Raw genomic sequence first — 23,564 nt, 5'->3', positions numbered from 1 at the left:
GCAAAGTGAGCACACAGATGCAACACGTCAGACACAAGTACTCTTCATGGATAATGCAAGCTGCAGTGCAGCGCCACACACACACACACACACACTCAGTGCAAGTCTGGTAGCCTACTTGGCTCGGCCTAAACCCAAAACGTCAATAGGTATTTAAATAAGGCATTGTTTCAAAAATGAATTCCACGTTTAATGATGAACACATCTCAGCCAACTGCACAGACGCTGTGTGCACAGTTACACAGACGCAAAGTGTCAGACACAAGCACCCCATGGACAATGCAAGCAGCAACGCAACGCTTAGTCATGTAAAGTCCTTTAAAATAAAAATTCAAAATATATCCGCAACATGAAAACAGGTTGGCTCGGCGGCCAAATTATGAAATTGATAAACAATGGAAACCATGGCTCAGCGGCCAAATTAAAAACCATCAGAATGGACACCAACATGATTCGTGGCAGTTGCAATATAATATTAACAATTAGGCCTATTTATAAGAATAAAGTAATTAATGGTCTCACACTTACATTTGATGAATCCTTTTAATGCTACAGCAGGAGACGACGGGTTTTTTGTTCAATCAATCAATCAACTTTTTTCTTATATAGCGCCAAATCACAACAAACAGTTGCCCCAAGGCGCTCCATATTGTAAGGCAAGGCCATACAATAATTATGTAAAACCCCAACGGTCAAAACGACCCCCTATGAGCAAGCACTTGGCCACAGTGGGAAGGAAAAACTCCCTTTTAACAGGAAGAAACCTCCAGCAGAACCAGGCTCAGAGAGGGGCAGTTTTCTGCTGAGACTGGTTGGGGCTGAGGGAAAGAACCAGGAAAAAGACATGCCGTGAAGGGGGGCAGAGATCGATCACTAATGATTAAATGCAGAGTGATGCATACGGAGCAAAAAGAGAAAGAAACAGTGCATCATGGGAACCCCCCCACAGTCTACGTCTAAAGCAGCATAACCAAGGGATGGTCCAGGGTCACCCGATCCAGCCCTAACTATAAGCCTTAGCGAAAAGGAAAGTTTTAAGCCTAATCTTAAAAGTAGAGAGGGTATCTGTCTCCCTGATCTGAATTGGGAGCTGGTTCCACAGGAGAGGAGCCTGAAAGCTGAAGGCTCTGCCTCCCATTCTACTCTTACAAACCCTAGGAACTACAAGTAAGCCCGCAGTCTGAGAGCGAAGCGCTCTAATGGGGTAATATGGTACTACGAGGTCCCTAAGATAAGATGGGACCTGATTATTCAAAACCTTATAAGTAAGAAGAAGAATTTTAAATTCTATTCTAGAATTAACAGGAAGCCAATGAAGAGAGGCCAACACGGGTGAGATATGCTCTCTCCTGCTAGTCCCCGTCAGTACTCTAGCTGCAGCATTCTGAACCAACTGAAGGCTTTTTAGGGAACTTTTAGGACAACCTGATAATAATGAATTACAATAGTCCAGCCTAGAGGAAATAAGTGCATGAATTAGTTTTTCAGCATCACTCTGAGACAAGACCTTCCTGATTTTAGAGATATTGCGTAAATGCAAAAAGGCAGTCCTACATATTTGTTTAATATGTGCTTTGAATGACATATCCTGATCAAAAATGACTCCAAGATTTCTCACAGTATTACTAGAGATCAGGGAAATGCCATCCAGAGTAACGATCTGGTTAGACACCATGTTTCTAAGATTTGTGGGGCCAAGTACAATAACTTCAGTTTTATCTGAGTTTAAAAGCAGGAAATTAGAGGTCATCCATGTCTTTATGTCTGTAAGACAATCCTGCAGTTTAGCTAATTGGTGTGTATCCTCTGGCTTCATGGATAGATAAAGCTGGGTATCATCTGCGTAACAATGAAAATTTAAGCAATACCGTCTAATAATACTGCCTAAGGGAAGCATGTATAAAGTGAATAAAATTGGTCCTAGCACAGAACCTTGTGGAACTCCATAATTAACTTTAGTCTGTGAAGAAGATTCCCCATTTAATTTATTAGACAAATATGATTCAAACCACCGCAGCGCAGTGCCTTTAATACCTATGACATGCTCTAATCTCTGTAATAAAATTTTATGGTCAACAGTATCAAAAGCAGCACTGAGGTCTAACAGAACAAGCACAGAGATAAGTCCACTGTCCGAAGCCATAAGAAGATCATTTGTAACCTTTACTAATGCTGTTTCTGTACTATGATGAATTCTAAAACCTGACTGAAACTCTTCAAATAGACCATTCCTCTGCAGGTGATCAGTTAGCTGTTTTACAACTACCCTCTCAATAATCTTTGAGAGAAAAGGAAGGTTGGAGATTGGCCTATAATTAGCTAAGATAGCTGGGTCAAGTGATGGCTTTTTAAGTAATGGTTTAATTACTGCCACCTTAAAGGCCTGTGGTACATAACCAACTAACAAAGATAGATTGATCATATTTAAGATTGAAGCATTAAATAATGGTAGGGCTTCCTTGAGCAGCCTGGCAGGAATGGGGTCTAATAAGCATGTTGATGGTTTGGATGAAATAACTAATGAAAATAACTCAGACAGAACAATCGGAGAGAAAGAGTCTAACCAAATACCGGCATCACTGAAAGCAGCCAAAGATAACGATACATCTTTGGGATGGTTATGAGTAATTTTTTCTCTAATAGTCAAATTTTGTTAGCAAAGAAAGTCATGAAGTCATTACTAGTTAAAGTTAATGGAATACTCAGCTCAATAGAGCTCTGACTCTTTGTCAGCCTGGCTACAGTGCTGAAAAGAAACCTGGGGTTGTTCTTATTTTCTTCAATTAGTGATGAGTAGAAAGATGTCCTAGCTTTACGGAGGGCTTTTTTATAGAGCAACAAACTCTTTTTCCAGGCTAAGTGAAGATCTTCTAAATTAGTGAGACGCCATTTCCTCTCCAACTCACGAGTTATCTGCTTTAAGCTACGAGTTTGTGAGTTATACCACGGAGTCAGACACTTCTGATTTAAAGCTCTCTTTTTCAGAGGAGCTACAGCATCCAAAGTTGTCTTCAATGAGGATGTAAAACTATTGACGAGATACTCTAACTCCCTTACAGAGTTTAGGTAGCTACTCTGCTCTGTGTTGGTATATGACATTAGAGAACATAAAGAAGGAATCATATCCTTAAACCTAGTTACAGCGCTTTCTGAAAGACTTCTAGTGTAATGAAACTTATTCCCCACTGCAGGGTAGTCCATCAGGGTAAATGTAAATGTTATTAAAAAATGATCAGACAGAAGGGAGTTTTCAGGGAATACTGTTAAGTCTTCTATTTCCATACCATAAGTCAGAACAAGATCTAAAATATGATTAAAGTGGTGGGTGGACTCATTTACTTTTTGAGCAAAGCCGATAGAGTCTAATAATAGATTAAATGCAGTGTTGAGGCTGTCATTCCCAGCATCTGCGTGGATGTTAAAATCGCCCACTATAATTATCTTATCTGAGCTAAGCACTAAGTCAGACAAAAGGTCTGAAAATTCACAGAGAAACTCACAGTAACGACCAGGTGGATGATAGATAATAACAAATAAAACTGGTCTTTGGGACGTCCAATTTGGATGGACAAGACTAAGAGACAAGCTTTCAAATGAATTAAAGCTCTGTCTAGGTTTCTGATTAATTAATAAGCTGGAATGGAAGATTGCTGCTAATCCTCCGCCCCGCCCCGTGCTACGAGCATTCTGACAGTTAGTGTGACTCGGGGGTGTTGACTCATTTAAACTAACATATTCATCCTGCTGTAACCAGGTTTCTGTAAGGCAGAATAAATCAATATGTTGATCAATTATTATATCATTTACCAACAGGGACTTAGAAGAAAGAGACCTAATGTTTAATAGACCACATTTAACTGTTTTAGTCTGTGGTGCAATTGAAGGTGCTATATTATTTTTTCTTTTTGAATTTTTATGCTTAAATAGATTTTTGCTGGTTATTGGTGGTCTGGGAGCAGGCACCGTCTCTACGGGGATGGGGTAATGAGGGGATGGCAGGGGGAGAGAAGCTGCAGAGAGGTGTATAAGACCACAGCTCTGCCTCCTGGTCCCAACGCTGGACAGTCACGGTTTGGAGGATTTAAGAAAATTGGCCAGATTTCTAGAAATGAGAGCTGCTCCATCTAAAGTGGGATGGATGCCGTCTATCCTAACAAGACCAGGTTTTCCCCAGAAGCTTTGCCAATTATCAATGAAGCCCACCTCATTTTTTGGACACCACTCAGACAGCCAGCAATTCAAGGAGAACATGCGGCTAAACATGTCACTCCCGGTCTGATTGGGGAGGGGCCCAGAGAAAACAACAGAGTCCGACATTGTTTTTGCAAAGTTACACACCGATTTAATGTTAATTTTAGTGACCTCCGATTGGCGCAACCGAGTGTCATTACTGCCGACGTGAATTACAATCTTACCAAATTTACGCTTAGCCTTAGCCAGCAATTTCAAATGTCCTTCGATGTCGCCTGCTCTGGCCCCCGGAAGACAATTGACAATGGTTGCTGGTGTCGCTAACTTCACATTTCTCAAAACAGAGTCGCCAATAACCAGAGTTTGATCCTCGGCGAGTGTATCGTCGAGTGGGGAAAAACGGTTAGAGATGCGAACGGGTTGACGGTGTACACGGGGCTTCTGTTTAGGGCTACGCTTCCTCCTCACAGTCACCCAGTCAGCCTGCTTTCCCGACTGCACGGGATCTGCCAGGGGGGAACTAACGGCGGCTAAGCTACCTTGGTCCGCACCGACTACAGGGGCCTGGCTAGCTGTAGAATTTTCCACGGTGCGGAGCCGAGTCTCCAATTCGCCCAGCCTGGCCTCCAAAGCTACGAATAAGCTGCACTTATTACAAGTACCGTTACTGCTAAACTCTGTTGAACTCTATTATCACGTCATCATAGTCCAACGATTTGGTCAGTTCTCTTTCAAGGGAGAGTGCAGTCTGTGAGTCAACATGGATGTTCTGGTGGACATTTTTATCCATTTAACAGTAGAAAACAGCCCTTCGACGGTGCATGTTGTTATTGGCATTGTGATGAGGGCCCGCAGAAGACTATTTATTTGAGGAAAAATGTGGTCCCTCGTTTATCGCGGGAGTTACATTCTAAAAATAACCCACGATAAGCAAAATCCGCGAAGTAGTCAGCGCTATTTTTTACAATTATTATAGATGTTTACAGGCTGTAAAACCCCTCACTACACACTTTATACACTTTTCTCTCTTGTGTAAACACTCTCTTTTTTCTTCTGTGTGAGAAGATTATAAACAGACACATGCAGAACACAATGCGCATACGCTCCCTTCACTCACTACCTCCGGAGGTACGGACGCGGGACCCGCAAAGAATCCAAGTCCTTTCTCGGTGGCCACGGAGCTCTGCGGCTGCGATCAACATCCGGATCAAAACAGCGAGTGTTGTCTCTGGACCTGTTTGTTGCAATTCCGCACAGCAGACAGGAGGGCGGTGTAAACGGGCTCGGTAAATGCAGCATCATCCTTTGAAAGCGCATCGGAGGCAGTGAGAGCAATCACGGTGATGCCGACCGGTGCCGCGACCGGTCCGCCTGATAAGGACGCAGAACACAATGCACCGTTTAAAAAAAAGCATGCAAAATTGCTCTAAAAAAATCCGCGAAACTGCGAGGCTGCGAAAGGTGAACCGCGTTATAGCGAGGGACCACTGTACTCTGAAAATTAATTAATAAAAATCACAGAAGATGAACCAGATTTTTTTTGACAAAATTTATTAATTGTCACTCAGTGCTAATGCAATACCATATCATAGGAATACAATGAGGCAACAACAGGTGACTGTCGAGTGTCGACTCAGCCTTCTCATTGGATGGGGCGGGCCTGGCTGACAAGTGGGCGGGCCCAGGCCCATCCAGGCCCACCCCTGGCTACGTGTAAGGATCTCGATAACCTACATTGTGAATTGTTCTTAATGCTCTTTTTTGAAGAATGAATAATGATTGCAATGTAGTTTTATAATTGTTGCCCCAAACTTCAGTACAGTAAGCCAAGTAGGGAGCAACCAATGAACAGTACAGAGTATGAAGTGCTTTGCAAGGTCTAACCTTACCACCCCCCAGAGCAAGCACACAGGTGACAGTGGTAAGAAAAAACACCCTCTGGTGCTCCTCCCTTGTTTCCCGGCAGTTTCGCAGCGTGCAGTGGTACAAAATGTATGGAACCAAATCTGCATGGTAAATGCAACGCAACACAAATGGTATGAATAATCTATGTAGTATGACATACAAGCCACCAATCAAATGACAAGGATCCATTCAGCCGTTGTATAATGTTACCTGATGCAGTCAATGTCACCGTCCTCAATGCGCAGTTTCAATATTATTCCAGCTTGCTAGCTGTCAATGTATGTAGGCAACCTCTACAATAACTCCAATGTTTCCGTCATACTTCATGCGTGTTTTAGTGCGTGTGCACTTGCATATATGTTGTTGCACATTAGAACATTCATCATCACAACAACTACAACATGTTATGCTATTTAAGACCGGGTCTTACCTTCGGACTCGTCTTGGTGGAATCTGCAGTGGAGAGAGAGACAGACAGTGAGCAGGATACAGCCTGAATGTATGGTGGCTTGCTGACATACAACCTCAAACACCAACCTCAGCTGGACCCTATTGTGAACCCAGAATGTATAAAAACCACAGCTTCTGCTGAGACGGCTGATTCAACTAATGATCCCAATTATCTGGGGAATCACATGCTGAGATGATCATCAGGAAGGAAATCCAGCACCATCTTGGTTCTTCATGTCAACCAGCAATCACGAGCGCACTCAAAGCTAGAGCACCGCGCTCGTACAGACTTCAGACTTCAGACTACTTTATTGATCCCAAAAAAGGGCAATTTCATTTACACTCCAATTACCTCAGACAAGATACAGCAATTAATCCACGATTATTACTTGTTTACCGTAATAATGGCACACATCAAAATTAAAGACAACACATATACATTTGACATTGTTTATGTGTACTAAACTTGAAGCAGTCCGTCATCCGAATTGAGGTAAAGTGGGTGAAGGCCGCTGCAACTGGAGTCGCGCCGCAGCTAGCTTGGGGGGAACGGGAACCTGCCGCAGCTTAAAAACCGCCGCGCAGCCCCTGGACGGGGGAAGGGTGGTGTGAGCGGTGGCCGGGATAGGGTAAAGTGATGGGGGAACAAGAAAGGAGGTAAAGGGAAAAGAAATATGGAGCATGCTTCAGTCTTGTCCATGTGAAAGTCTGTCAGTTTATTGTCTTTGTGGGTTGAGATAAGAATGGAGCCGAATAATCTCACCAGAGCCTGAAGACATTCCTCTGGAGGTAAACATTGGGCAATTTGTCCTTGAGGCTAGATAAGCCTGGAGTGTTGTGGTTGAGCAGTGAAAAACACTTTTAACAGTTCCACATGAACAACCAAATCCCAATTATGAATTAAGAATATTCACTGGCCTCCAAAACTTTCAACTTCAACTGCAAGGCACGCATTAGCTCCAAGGTGTCATCCAATTTGCGTCTGAGTTCAAGAGTCAACGCAGTCTGAGAATGCACTGCCTTGCCAACCTCGTTAATCATAACTGACAAGCGAGGGGCTGTGGTTCTTGATGCTGCCGTCTTGCCAATTTTCCGGTAGATCAGGTCAGCACATAAGCCAGAAAGTACCAGCCCTGCTACCATGAGACCAAGAATGAATAAATCCTCGACGTCCTTAACGGAGAAAGGCGCCAAGCATGCCACACGCCAAGACCCCCAGGAGTCGAGAACATAGCCCGCAGGATACGTTCCATCTGGGCAGGTAGGATCCCCTGACCTTCTTGTAGAAAAAATGGTGCCAATAGCGTTCAGAGACCAGCTGATCAATTCCATGGTTATGGTTAATTTTTACCTTGCACTGTCCTAACTTTTTTGAAATGTGCTGCAGGTATCCATTTCAAAATGAGCCAATATTTGCACAAAAACAATAAAGTTTATCAGTTTGAACATTAAATATCTTGTCTGTGTGGTGTATTCAATTGAATATAAGTTGAAGAGGATTTGCAAATCATTGTATATTCTGTTTTTATTTACATTCTACACAACGTCCCAACTTCATTGGAATTGGGGTTATAGTTTACCGTACTCATTAGTTCCAAGTTGTCAACAACTGCTAATAAAGTAAATGTATAAAGTAACTAAAAAGTAACTAAGAAAGTAACTTTTCAAAGTAACTGTGACAACACTACCAAATGTCAGTAGTATGTATTTAGTTGCACTTGAATCTAAGTTGTTTTTTGTTTTGTTTTTTGTGGTGTTGTCAGTCGTTTTGTTTTTTCAACTTTTTTGGTTTCTGAATTCTTTGTCAATCATTTTCACACAACATTGGTTATCTCTGTTATGCACAATTTAATTGCTTATAGGCAACCAACTGATAACTGGCAGTTAGACAAACAGGCATAAAATTGGAACCTCTATCCTACATAAATCCAGAACAGAAAAATGAGAGTGACTGAGGCACTTTTGATTGAGATATAATGCAAAATGTACACCAAATGGACTTTTCAATATATAATTCAAATGTTCAGAAAATCCACAATCCGGATCAGATCCGGATCAAACTTTGTCAGGTGATAGTGAGTGTCAGTCTGCACCTCACTTTTAAATATGAGAGTTGTTGGTGCATGTTTGATTAAGATATAATGTAAAATATACATTAAATGAGGTTTTCAATGTTAAATTTAAATGGCCTCAAAACCTGTAATGTGGATCATATCTGGATCAAACTTTGACGGTTGATAAAGGATACCATCCTACATAACGCTGTCAAATATGAAAGAATTTCGATCCTTTTTAACAGAGTTATGAATTTTTGAAACCTTTTTCAATGTTAAACGATCGTCATTTTTCCCATTTTCCAAGATTTTTCCTGACTTTGACCTTTGAACTTGAAAATTGAACCAGTTCTTGCCTATCAGGATATGAATCCTCTGTATAAAAAAAAATCATAATGATATATGAAAAATTGTGGGTTACAGGCTGTTCACAAACAAACAAATGGGGAAAAACATAACCTCTACTCAACTTCATTAGCAGAGATAAAAATTCACTTCAGCTGTCTTTTGTATTTTGATATTTCTGTGTACTTATGAAACTATGGTTGTGATGGAGGTGCTTAAAGCTACAGTGTGCTGGTTTTAGAAATGGAATATAGCATTCATACCCAAAAAATTACATCAGAAATTAATCCAGCTTTGCTGCTTTGACATCAAAAATCCAACACGAAGTTTAAATAGGAGTCCAAAAATAATTCTGACAATGAAGTCCGCCATGCCGTGCATGAAATCATCATCCGTCAGCAAAACAAACTCCACCATGTTTGTTTTAAAGCTAGGTGCTTGTGTGCACGTGTAATACCAAAAAATAAAAGACTGTGTACTTCCTCAGTGCAGTGAAAAAAATCACGTAAGACGGCTTACAGCGCAGTGTGCGCGCGTGTGTGTGCGTGCGTGCGTGCGTGCGTGTGTGTGTGTGCGTGTGTGTGTGCCCAGACTGCAATGGTACCAAACATATGGAACCGAATTGCACTCTTAATGCAACGCGACACAAATGGGATGAATAATCCATGTCATGTGACACACAAAGCACCAATCAAATAACAAGGATTCACTCAGCCATTATATAATAATTAATTTACTTTATATTATGGAGTATAAATCGTACCTTCCAAAAAAAATGGCTCTTGAAGAAGAAAAACAAACCTATATAATTTGCACCATTTTTCTGTATTGTCAGATCTTTAATTTTTTTTGTTTTTGTTTTTTTTTGTGCGTTGTTGTGGTGCACCTTTTATGATGGAAATGTATTATTTAATTATTGGAGTTTGTTTTGTTTAGTGCTTTGATTCCTGAGAAGGCCCTATATAAATCATTCACTCACTCAACTTTAACCGTTTACTCCAGTTAAGGGTCACTTGGGGGCTGGAGCCTATCCCAGCATAGGGCGTGAGGCCAGGTACACCCTGGACAGGACACCAGCCTGTCCGAAGATTTTGTTTATCACAAGTAAAGGCAAGAGAGCATGAATCCCCATCGCCAAAGAAGTAAAAACATAAAAGGAAACAAAACTGTAACTTGCAAATCAATGGTAAATCATACACACTGTAGCTTGAAGAAAAAAGCAGTACTAGAACAAGATATAAATCCTATATAGGGCCTGAGGCACATTGGTGCTGATGTTTGTCCCCAGACGCCATTGCGTGAAGTGGACGAGTGTACAATTCCCTCTTAATGGGACGCCAGTCCATCCCAGGTTTCTTCCCCATCTAAGGCTGGTACCCATTTACCGGGTCAACTGGGATAACACAGGTGAGGCGTCTTATCCAAGGACACAGACAGGACGCATGACTGGGAATTGAACCCAGGTCTACACATTGCTAGCACAACTCCTAACCCACTGATGTACCTGCTCTAGTTAAGGAAAGGAAATTTAAAAACAATAAACAGGAGGTTATGAATATCTACAATTTGATTATTGTCCAAAGTGACCTGGACATGTTCTGGGAGGTTTTTTCGTCTCACCTGTCCTCCTACAAAGTCCTATTCGGCCCAGACACTCCTTGTGGGCCCCCAGGCCACATTTTAGACAGAGATAACCCTGGTTAAAGATGCCCCTGGACACAATAAAAGACATTACATATATCATGTATAACAGTTTGCTTAAAATATATAACTTGACATTTTGAAATTTCAACCTTTTTCTATGCAATTAAAATAAAAGAAATGAGCTCTGCGATGCCCTTTAGCTTCCCAAATATGAAACCAACACAGTCTGCTGGAAAGTGGCACAGCTAACAGGATACAATGTGCCTATTTATTCCAATTAATGTGCAGCATTAACGAGCCATTCCCATTTAACTCAGTTTACCATCTTTCCTCTTTTTTTGCCTTTACAAAATAATGGCAGCATTTTAAATGTCGAGGTGTCCCTCCTGCACGAGCTGGCGTGCTTTTAAAACATTTTGTATTTATTGTTACTGTAGAATGTGTGCAGTCAGAATGCACAAAACATTTTTGTTCTATCTGGAGTTTTGTCAGTTTTGCAGGTTTAACGGGGTTTTGCCGTTCCTAAAGCCTACCTGAGCAGGAAGTGACAGAAGCTGCAGGATGTGATCCTTTCAAACGTGTGCATCTTGAAGCGGTGGCTGTTGTGGTTGGCATTTTCTGGTCGAATGTTTGACCTAAGAGAGATGAGGACGAAGGGTTAAATGAGGGACCCATTTGATTAAATAATTTGCCTAGCTGAATGGCCAACAACAACAACAACAAAGGGGTACGGTGGCCAAGAGAAGCTACAACATTTACCGATTAAGACCATATCAGCAATTGCAGGAAGCACTTACAAATCAATGGTATCTTCACCTTTGTACTTATATCATGTCTCCATATACATTTCAGTACGCTTTACTTTCCCTTTTTTTAGATTATTATATTTATGATAAAAATGATAGAGTGGGGTACAATTAGTTTAACCTAACAGCTAACGTTAGCTTATCTAGCCAGCTGTAGCACCGTTTATCATAGCTAACAATATAATCAGTTCTGTTCTGTTTGGGAAGCTAACGTTAATACACACTTTTGTTTACATTTGTTTTTCTATGTATTTGTTAATACCGTTATTGTAGGGTTAAACTACGCTAATGTACTTTATACACTAGTTACCAGCTTTGTTTACCTTGTTGGCTAGCTAGGTGCAGTTGGCTTCTTAATGGCTAATTTAACGGTAGCTCATCTAGCTATAGAGGGTTTTCATGTGACGTATCGGTCACGTCATTTTGTGTCCCGTGGCCATTCTGGATTACAACGCGATGGCCACTGTGATTACACTTCGTGCATTTGGCGAACAATTGGACAAGTTTCAGCGTCGCTGTGAAGAAGCCTCACGGCACCATGGCGCTGTGAGAGATCCGCCGCTAACAGAAATCCACTGCTCCCAAAATTTTATTTTATTTTATTCAGCAATAAAATTATATAACAATACATAAAAATACTGCAGAGGACAACACAAGAACGCTTCCAATACGGAGGCTTATTTGCATTGTGGTCCTCGGGTACCGAGCTGCTGATCCACAAGCTGCCCTTCCATCGCCTGGTGAGAGAAATCGCTCAGGACTTCAAGACGACCTCCGCTTTCAGAGCTCCACTGTGATGCTCTGCAGGAGGCCGGCGAGGCTGACCTGGTTGGCAGCTTCCTGGTTCACAATATCGCAGTGTGACACGGTCGGCCAGTTCGTTAAATTAACACTAAACTCACTATCTGGTATAAGATACGGATCCACTGAACCAACTGCTACACATCTATCACAATAAATAGCTTTATCTCAAGGATTTAAAGCCTCGTAATAACCGTACATTCTCTTCATTTTTCTATCACGCGTCAGCCTCCTTGTAATCCAGAATGGCGACGGCACCTGTCCTGGAGCAAATCGGTCATGTGATTGAAAACCCTCTATAGTTAGCTTATTTTCGTGATCTACTTTTTTATTTTACATGGTGTAGATTTTTAATATTCTTCAGTTCAATAGATAGTATATCAATATATAGTATCCTATTTTGGGGTTCCTATTAGATAGCATATAGAATATGTATTTTGTCTTCCTATAGTAAGCTAGTAGGGTGAACTTTAGATAGATATCTAAAACATATAATAGCTATAGTCTACTGACTAGGTATACGTATAATACAATCTTCTCCTCTATAAATATTTAGGTTTTAGAAGGTAATTTATATTATGAAGTACTATATTTCTTGTATATATTGTTGTATATGTTGTTTATTACCCTTATTGTGCAAATATCACTAATATACATGATGTCTAATTTCTTGAGCTGCTTGGGTGACTTCCTCAGGAATTTTGATATCAAGGAACTTCAAGCATGCCAGACTCAGTGTGGTGACTGTCCTTGCACATATCCTGCACCTCCCTCATATACTTCTTTGCCACACCAGACATCCTCATATATACCACATCCTTTCTCTTGGCACTCTGTCAAAAGCTTTCATTAAGTCCACAAATAGGGCTGTCACAATTAGGAATTTTTGGAGACGATTAATTGTCTATTCGCGAATATGAAAAATAATCGCGATTGGCAAATATTGTAATAATTGTGACTGCCCTATCCACAAACAAACAATGCAACTTCTTCTGACCTTCTCTCAATTTCTCCATTAGCACTGTCAGAGCAAATATTGCATCTGCAGTGCTCAGTCTGTGTAATTTAAAGCTATTCATACAATTCCCCAGTCACCGCTGACCTTTATGTGTACCACAAAGAGAATATATTTCTATCAGTGTTGGTTGAACAGATATGAAGGTTAATTAGATTTTGAATATTGCTAAATATAAACTGACAGACATACACTCAACAAAAATATAAACGCAACACTTTTGGTTTTGCTCCCATTTTGTATGAGATGAACTCAAAGATCTAAAACTTTTTCCACATACACAATATCACCATTTCCCTCAAATATTGTTCACAAACCAGTCTAAATCTGTGATAGTGAGCACTTCTCCTTTGCTGAGATAATCCATCCCACCTCACAGGTGTGCCATATCAAGATGCTGATTAGACACCATGATTAGTGCACAGGTGTGCCTTACACTGGCCACAATAAAAGGCCACTCTGAAAGGTGCAGTTTTATCACACAGCACAATGCCACAGATGTCGCAAGATTTGAGGGAGCGTGCAATTTGCATGCTGACAGCAGGAATGTCAACCAGAGCTGTTGCTCGTGTATTGAATGTTCATTTCTCTGCCATAAGCCGTCTCCAAAGGCGTTTCAGAGAATTTGGCAGTACATCCAACCAGCCTCACAACCGCAGACCACGTGTAACCACACCAGCCCAGGACCTCCACATCCAGCATGTTCACCTCCAAGATCGTCTGAGACCAGCCACTCGGACAGCTGCTGAAACAATTGGTTTGCATAACCAAAGAATTTCTGCACAAACTGTCAGAAACCATCTCAGGGAAGCTCATCTGCATGCTCGTCGTCATCGGGGTCTCGACGTGACTCCAGTTAGTCGTCGTAACCGACTTGAGTGGGCAAATGCTCACATTCACTGGCGTTTGGCGCGTTGGAGAGGTGTTCTCTTCACGGATGAATCCCGGTTCACACTTTTCAGGGCAGATGGCAGACAGCGTGTGTGGCGTCGTGTGGGTGAGCGGTTTTCTGATGTTAATGTTGTGGATCGAGTGGCCCATGGTGGCGGTGGGGTTATGGTATGGGCAGGCGTCTGTTATGGACGAAGAACACAGGTGCATTTTATTGATGGCATTTTGAATGCACAGAGATACCGTGACGAGATCCTGAGGTCCATTGTTGTGCCATCCAAGAACATCACCTCATGTTGCAGCAGGATAATGCACGGCCCCATGTTGCAAGGATCTGTACACAATTCTTGGAAGCTGAAAATGTCCCAGTTCTTGCATGGCCGGCATACTCACCGGACATGTCACCCATTGAGCATGTTTGGGATGCTCTGGACCGGCGTATACGACAGCGTGTACCAGTTCCTGCCAATATCCAGCTATTTCGCACAGCCATTGAAGAGGAGTGGACCAACATTCCACAGGCTACAATTGACAACCTGATCAACTCTATGCGAAGGGATGTGTTACACTGCATGAGGCAAATGGTGGTCACACCAAATACTGACTGGTATCCCCCCCAATAAAACAAAACTGCACCTTTCAGAGTGGCCTTTTATTGTGGACAGTCTAAGGCACACCTGTGCACTAATCATGGTGTCTAATCAGCATCTTGATATGGCACACCTGTGAGGTGGGATGGATTATCTCAGCAAAGGAGAAGTACTCACTATCACAGATTTACACTGGTTTGTGAACAATATTTGAGGGAAATGGTGATATTGTGTATGTGGAAAAAGTTTTAGATCTTTGAGTTCATCTCATACAAAATGGGAGCAAAACCAAAAGTGTTGCATTTATATTTTTGTTGAGTGTAGTTACAGACATAGTTACAGCATAGTTATCTGGATGCACAACACTTCATGCAGATGGTGGGAGCAAAGGCTGTAATTCAGTGTACACAGAGGAAAAGTATGGCTGTCTTAGTTCAAGTTAGTCGTATTGACAGCAAAGTTAGCATGATAGTGCCATCGCCCATGTGACTCAGTGGGTCAGGCCCACATCTTGCAGCTGTATTATTAGAAGTTGCAAGGTGCTCAGGAGGCAGTCCACGTACGGAGCTTGGACCCTGAGTATGATATTTTTTGTTATAAGAACTTGTTGTTGAATAGATGCAGGTGTTGTTTTTTACTAGTAAACAATTTCTATATATAATATACCGTACTGACTTGCTAGTGTTGTCTTTATTTGGAAGTATTGTGACCCCTACCGGCCACCATAAACAACAAAATAACAATGACTTCATCACCTGAAGGAAACACACCAACCTACAGCTAATTCCTTTAAATGACTAATGTTAGAGCAAGTTTACAAAAACCGTATGCGCTGATCGTACACTTCGACTCAAGCTGAGTCTGCTGTGAGCAGCACGTGAACAAATATGAGTGAGAAACACGCACATCTGACATCACATTCATAGAAAAAGACACAAAACTGTGTGATTCCCACAAACCATCCACAACCACTTAAGCAGAGTGTTCCCACGAGAGCCTGGATCTTCTTAAAAGGTACAATTTCACTTTCCGTATGAGTTTCACTCCTGCTGTTATTACCCAACACACAGAGACGCACTACAAACCCTGTATCTCTGAAAACGGATTTTAAGGAAGCAGCAGAAAAACACTAGCAGGAGCAGCACTCGTTGGAGTGCAAATAAATTGAACAGATTCCTGGATCCGTCCCTTTGTATGCCAGTTATAACTATTTTCAGTCCAGATCCAACAAGCACGTTTTATTAAAAATCAGTTAAACCTTCTTGAATCCAAGATGTTACTGATTACTTCCACCAACGAAGATAGAGGAGGTTACGGTTTCGCTCCTGTTTGTTTGTTTGTCTCTTTGTTCGTTTGTTTGTGAACAGTCTGGAGCCCACAATTTTTCATATAACATTATAAAATTTTTACTGAAATTTCATATGCTATTCGGCAAAAACTGATTAAATTTTCAAGATCATAGGGCAAAGTCAGGAAAAATCTTGGAAAACTGGAAAAATCCCTATCTTTAACATTGAACAAATTTTCAAAAATTCATAACTCTGTCAAAAAAGATCCAATTCGCTTCATATGTAACAGCATTATGTAGGATGGTATCACTTATCGACTGACAAATTTGGATCCAGATCTGATCCAGATTACAGATTTTGTGGCCATTGAAATTTAACAATGAAAACCCCATTTAATATATATTTGACATTATATCTTCATCAAATGGGCCCCAGTCACTCTCATATTTGAAATGAGGTGCAAACTGGTACTCACTATCGCCTGACAAAGTTTGATCTGGATCTGACCCGGATTGTGGATTTTGTGGACATTTGAATTTAACACTGAAAACGCCATTTAATGTATATTTTACATTATATCTTAATCAAACGTGCCCCAATCACTCTCATATTTGAAAGTGAGGTGCAGACTGGCACTCACTATCACCTGACAAAGTTTGATCTGGATCTGATCTGGATTGTGGATTTTTTGGACATTTGAATTTAATATTGAAAAGCCCATTTGGTGGTTTTGCATTATATCTCAATCAAAAGTGCCTCAATCACTCTTATTTTTCTGTTATAGATTTACCTACACCAGCAAAACTGGAAGGAGCTTCCAATTTTACGCCTGTTTGTCATCCAGTTATCAGTCAGAAATCATGTGCACAAAAGCAACGACAAATTGTGCAGAGCAGAGATAACCAATGTTCTGTGAAAAGTATCTGAAAAATAATTCAGAAACCAAAAAAGTTAGAAAAAAACTGACAACACCACAATAAACTTTGATTCAAGTGCATGAACTAAATACATACTCCTGACATTTGATCACAGGACAGGACACAGGACTGGTTTGTGCTCTATGAGCGCGGTGCTCTATAGTTAGGGGAGGTGATGGTCTAGTGGTTAAGGTGTTGGGCTTGAGTCCAGAAGATCATGGGTTCAAATCCCCGCCTGACTGGAAAATCACTCAGGGCCCTTGGGCAAGGCCTTTAATCCCCCATTGCTCCCGGTGTGTAGTGGGCGCCTTGTATGGCAGCACCCAGACATCGGGGTGAATGTGAGGCATAATTATAAAGCGCTTTGAGCATCTGATTCAGATGGAAAAGCGCTATATAAATGCAGTCCATTTATAGTTATGAATGTGTATAAACTGATCTACATGTTGGAAATATCGCAATTGAAATTTTTGTTCTTATGTTAGTAGCCTTTGTCGAAATTCCTTGTCACAACACGGACTTTTGAAAAACAATTGTATAGTTTTTGACAGGGACGGGTTACAGAAGTCCACAATTTAATACCCGTATATCATCATATGGCTTCTAATCGGCAATAGTTATTATTAATTATGGGCGACATGTTCTTAAGGAAACATCAAAAATACGACTTTTGCACAGTACAGCACCACAAAAACCTTCACTTCTGGTTCCACAAGGATCAACATTAAACATGTTGATTCCCACACTGCAGACTGTTTTACTGCACTACATACGAGTATTTCACACTTTATGCAGCATAATATAAGAGGTGAAAATGTGGAGAAGTCCACAGACAGCTAGTCAGTGTGAAATGATGGTGATTTCATACACAGAAACACACAAAAACATTTGTTCAGTCAGAGTGCAATGTCAAAACATCGCATATTCTCCCGATTCAACACAACAAAGGACGCACGCAGGGTATCCGCCTGCCAGAAACCTCCTACTGTTACAAAATAATACAAACGATACACCTCCATAAAGTGTTTGAGATGAAGACGCGTGCAGGCAGACTGATTTCTCTTTGGATCACTTTATATTCAGTGTGCATTATCACATTGTTGTCAGTCGTGTGCACTTGATTACAGCTGAGACCTGAACAAACAGTCTACATGAAAGAGTCAACACCTCACTCGGCCCTGGAATAACACACACACACACACAGAGAGAGAGACAAACAAACACAGTCACACACACGCTTTCCAATAATACACTCAGTGGTCTGCAGTGTGTGTGTGTGTGTGTGTGTGTGTGTGTGTGTGTGTATGTGTGTGTGTGTGTGTGTGTGTGTGTGTGTGTGGACTTACAAGGCCATTTCAAACTGATCCAGCCATTTGTTCTTCAGCTCTTTGGTCTTAAAAAAGAACTCGTAGCTGGTCTGACCCTGCTGATGAGTCACGTAGAACCCGTAGCACCACTGCAGAGGTCAAGAAGAAGATGGTCATCACAATGAATTTTTTTTTTTCATGTATGTGTGCATACATTTACATGTTAATGTGCAAACATTATATACTGAGCAAATTGTCTAAATCAATAGAAAACATGTGCCATTAATGTGGGGTCAGCCATGTGATCTACTGATTCTGGACAGAAGTAGAAAGCCCAATTTTTAGATTGGATCATTCTTCAGATCAGCAGATATCAGAGATAAATATAACTTTGCTTTCCAGTTAAAAAAAAAAAAGTTAAAGAGCAATAAAAACAAGTAAATTTTGTCCATGTTCCTGCATGAAAGCAAAGTGCCTACTGGTTAAGTAGCAATAAAAAATGCTTAACTGGTATATTAAATTGCAATATGAACAACAGTAGTTAACAAACAACAAAAAAGTAAACCTAACCCTAAAAAAGTAATTAAATAAAGAAAGAAAATAAAGCAGACCTGACTTTATGAATTCAAATTCTTCAAATTCTTTTTCAAAAAGATGAGGATGTTCAAATTGTCTGGTGAGAGGGCAGCAATAATGATAACTTTATTTATATAGCACTTTCAGGATAAATATATTAGTCCTGCAGAGCTGGCACACCGCTCGGGAAAAGTTGTGTGTGTGTTTTTGTTTTTTGTTTTTTTTCTGGTGATCGTTGGATTAACAGCCCATGACTCGGACCAGCATGGGACAGTCACTGTTCTGAATGATCTCATGAGTTCAGTGCGCACATGATGTTTTGTAGTAATTATTTCTGTGCTTGGACCCTGATGTGTGTCAAACCCACACCAGGCTGCCTTGAGCGTACCCTGGTGCAGCTCAGAGCGTAGCAGCTCTGCGCTGCTTGTTACCTGTTTTAAAGTAGCGTAACCTACATCCCACAAATCTCGCTACCCAATCACATTTACAGTCTGGCAGTAATCAATTTTGGCTAAGAAAATAACTGTAGCCATAAGAAACGGTTATGCTTGCATATGTGTGAGAAAGAGAGAGACTGCGTTTCGGGTACTTGGATCTGGGTCGTGAATCAGCACATATTTTTGTGGGTCCGGTGGTGCGGGATTGGCTCTTACGATAGGTCGGGTGGGTGTGGATTTTTAAAAATCCCTCACCCATGCATCACTACCAGATACTCTTGCAGGAGATCAAAGGTACAATCATTATGGTTCTGGTGCTTCCTGTCTTACTGTATTGTTGTAAGACTTGGATAGTAACCAGTGACTTCAGGCAATGTGAACATGTCATTGGTACTTGGTCTCTACAGAGGATCCTTGGGTAGTGTTGGAATGACTTTTTGTCAAACAAAAAGTTACTTAGGAAGAGTAGGATGAGGAGTAGGGCTTGTGTTGTGAGGGAACATCAGACACAAGATTATGGATATGAGGCAGGTTTCTCTGGGCATGATCCACCACACAGGAGATTCAGTGTTGAGGATCCCAGCAGTTGAAGACCAAGGGGATGCCCACATTTAAACCTGGCTGTGGCAGATAGATGATTAGTGCCTAATGGTGGGTATGGACCAGTTGTCTGCCTGGGTGGTTTCCATCAAAGACCAAAGGCATTTCTGTAGTATGCTGGTGGCGATGACGTGCAGCACCAGCACATGTTCCCATACATGAATTGACTCTTGGTGGCTTCCCTCACTACTGTAGCATCCATCTTGCTCAATCACTGAGTATTTCTTTATCACATAGTAACTTCATACGGGTAGAAAGAGATACTGAATTTTGAACAAGCATCTTGTTTTCTGAGAGATTCCCGCAATTGTGACGTGAACTACTATCTGCATGAGCTGCACTCCATTGGTCTGTCGCTTGCTCTCTCAAAACAAACTACACTATGGGAGCCTAAGATTATAGCATTCACATTACACACTTCAGAGAGTGTCCAGCACTAGCATCTCTAGAAAAAAAGTGCAAATAGGACTTTTGCAGTGTACAGCACATAATGAAAGGTAAAAGGTGCTCCTGGTCTTTCATTGAGACTTTGAAAAGTGGTTGAATGCAGCCATGCTATAAAACAGTGCCCTTGACATTAGCTTTCAGAGAGCCTGAGGCTAACGTGCAAGTCTGTCTAAGAGACTATCCAAAGTCTTTTCTTTGTACACACTACTGGACCTGATCACAGACATATCACTGGTGCTCACTCGTCTGCATCCTATGACCCACATTGTTGAGCCTGCTATTCCTCTCTCTCTCTCTCTCTCTCTCTCTCTCTCTGACTGTATCTAATGACAGCAGTGTGATGGTTAAATGGTACTAAAGTGGAGCTCTGGTGGTGTGGCAGGGGTTGATTTCTGACCCTCAACTTTAACAAGATTCCCAGTACCTGCACTGGCCACACAGCCCCACAGCATGACGGAACCACCTTCAATTTCCCTAATTTTGTTTAAATAGTTATTGCACACTTTCTGTAAACACTATAAACTTCATTTCACTTCTCAAATATCAGTGTGTTCGTCTGCTACATGATATATTTTACTGAACTTTCTGATCCAGACAACCAATTATTGATAAAGGAAAATCTTGAAAATTATCAGGGGTGCCCAAACTTTTGCATACAACTGTATGTATATCACCCCAATAGAGCGCTTCGCTCTCAGACTGCAGGCTTACTTGTAGTTCCTAGGGTTTGTAAGAGTAGAATGGGAGGCAGAGCCTTCAGCTTTCAGGCTCCTCTCCTGTGGAACCAGCTCCCAATTCAGCTCAGGGAGACAGACACCCTCTCTACTTTTAAGATTAGGCTTAAAACTTTCCTTTTTGCTAAAGCTTATAGTTAGGGCTGGATCAGGTGACCCTGAACCATCCCTTAGTTATGCTACTATAGACTTAGACTGCTGGGGGGTTCCCATGATGCACTGAGTGTTTCTTTCTCTTTTTGCTCTGTATGTACCACTCTGCATTTAATCATTAGTGATTGATCTCTGCTCCCCTCCACAGCATGTCTTTTTCCTGGTTCTCTCCCTCAGCCCCAACCAGTCCCAGCAGAAGACTGCCCCTCCCTGAGCCTGGTTCTGCTGGAGGTTTCTTCCTGTTAAAAGGGAGTTTTTCCTTCCCACTGTCGCCAAGTGCTTGCTCACAGGGGGTTGTTTTGACCGTTGGGGTTTTTACGTAATTATTTTATGGCCTTGCCTTACAATATAAAGCGTCTTGGGGCAACTGTTTGTTGTGATTTGGCGCTATATAAATAAAATTGATTGAATTGATTGATTGAACTGTAGTCATGTCCACATTCAACCTGCCCCTGTCTGTCACTCCAAAGGCACACTCTTTTTTTTTTTTATCAAAAAGAACACAAAAATTATGAATGTGAAATTGAGAGAGTCATCAGAGAGGATTTTTTTTTCCTTTGGTGGTCTCTGCAGTGGAATCACAAAAGAAAAGCTACTAAAAGGAAAAAATAATGGTGCCACAATCATCAAAATAATACATTAATAAATTATATAAATAAGAACGCTAATAAAATTAAGTTTGACTTTAATGATTTACAATGCCATTTGTCAGTGGTGAGTTGTCTATATTAAAGTGACATGATAAAGTGACTGGGCGGGGCTCCGCTTGTCTTCTCCCAGCCTGGGAAAACCGCACGCACGGACTGATTGATCGTGCAGGTAACAATCCGGACTGCACACCGGGATCATTGTTGCCAGCTTTTTTTTTTTTAAAGATGAAAACCACGCTGTTCTTGTCTTTAACACTTCAGGAGTGCGAAAGTATAATGACTTGGAAGATTAGTGAGGGTTTTTTTCCTGCTCTTTTTCATTTAAGAACTTGAATCTACCAGATCCAGACTGTAGGTTTTTTTTTAAGCCACAGCATCACTTTAATCATCTCTGGTGCAACCTCACCCCGATCACTTCTGGAATTAGGCTACAGAGAGCTGAATGATCCTTTGTTTACAGCCAGGTCTCTGTAACACCTGATGCTTTAAATTCCACATGCAATTAAATTCCCACTTATGCTCACTGATGTTAAATAAGCCTTAACTGCCGTGTAATTATGTGTTTTATTTAAAAATCACAATTTAGATCCTGCTAAATGTTTTAGTTCTCTACATCACATTCAATGCTGCATCTCCTGATTATTTTTATTATTACTCTGATTATTTTCAGAATTAATTTAGTGTGTAAAATGTCAGATATTTGTGAAAATTTACATTGACTTGATGATGTTTTGTCCATGAAATGGTCCAAAAATATAAAGAGAATTGAAGTGACAATGATCTAAATGGGAGAAAAGCTGAAACACGAAAAAAAAAGTTTAACATTTTTTTCTGAGATGAATTAAATTAATTAACTTCTATTAGTTTTTTAAAAGAATGGTGGTGGTATTTATTTATTTAAAATTTTATATTTATTTCTTGTCATGTTTGGTGTTATTGTTAATGCAATTTTTTATTTGCAGCTGTTTTCATGACATTAATAAATTATTAAAATAATAACTCAGAATTAATTTAATATTGAGTATTGAGAAATTATTTTGGAAATAAAGAGAACCACCCTGACAAATTCTAAATTAATGTTCATTTCGGGGGGGGGCACCACAAAGCATTGGTGCTTAGGGCCCCCAAATGGCTAGCACCGGCCCTGACTAGGTCTCTTTGGAGTATCCTTGAGTACTGCTGGAATGACTTTGTATCAAACAAACATTTATTGAGGGACTCAGATGAGTAGAATCATGTGCATTGTGAGGGAACATCAGCAATGATCCACCACACAGGCGTCTCACGTTTGAGGACCCCAGTGACCGGAGAAGGCCAAGGGGACACCTCGGTTCCATCTTGCTGCAGCAGATAGATGGCTACATTCAAGAGGTAAGGATGGGCTGGTTGTCTGCCTGGGTGGTTGCTATCCAGGACCAAGGCAAAGGCTGGTTCTTTGGTATTGTGGATGCGATGACACATGACACCAATTCATGCTTCCAGATTTGACCACATAAAATATCTGTACAAAGGCTTATAGTTAATAATCAGGACAAAGACAATCAGTAAAACTCATATGGGCAGAAACCTCTTGTTGTTCGTAATTCTGTTGTGTTGTGAACCGCTGTTCATGTTGTGTCTATATTTGCAACATGTCCATATTTTTGACTTTGTAGTCCAAATATACAGCAAACACATATTCAGGTGAAATTGGTGCATGTGCTGCAGGCTATATTTGTGTTCTCTGGGTTTGCAAGATGTTTTTGTTGCAGCTATCTATTGC

At 40.9% G+C, this 23,564-nt stretch overlaps 1 protein-coding gene across 4 annotated transcripts in view; it reads right to left on the bottom strand.

The window, feature by feature from the left end:
• Window positions 1-23,564, bottom strand: part of LOC117522288 (guanine nucleotide exchange factor VAV3-like) — a 178,850-nt gene that overhangs the window by 57,678 nt on the left and 97,608 nt on the right. For all 4 annotated transcript variants that reach the window (XR_004564191.1, XM_034183680.1, XM_034183681.1 and 1 more), the window contains exons 15-18: window positions 18,245-18,354; window positions 11,123-11,224; window positions 10,566-10,657; window positions 6,527-6,549 (exon numbers count right to left, since the gene is read on the bottom strand). Coding sequence is in view for 3 of the 4 variants with exons in the window: in XM_034183680.1 (XP_034039571.1) it covers window positions 6,527-6,549; window positions 10,566-10,657; window positions 11,123-11,224; window positions 18,245-18,354 (327 nt within the window). In the remaining variant the exon portion in view is untranslated. The remainder of the gene's footprint in view (window positions 1-6,526; window positions 6,550-10,565; window positions 10,658-11,122; window positions 11,225-18,244; window positions 18,355-23,564) is intronic.

The sequence above is a fragment of the Thalassophryne amazonica genome, chromosome 12 (assembly GCF_902500255.1).
Source record: "Thalassophryne amazonica chromosome 12, fThaAma1.1, whole genome shotgun sequence".
Classification (NCBI taxonomy): Eukaryota; Metazoa; Chordata; class Actinopteri; order Batrachoidiformes; family Batrachoididae; genus Thalassophryne; species Thalassophryne amazonica.
The sequence above is the reverse complement of the archived record's forward strand: the minus strand, read 5'-3'. Positions and strand labels throughout refer to the sequence as shown.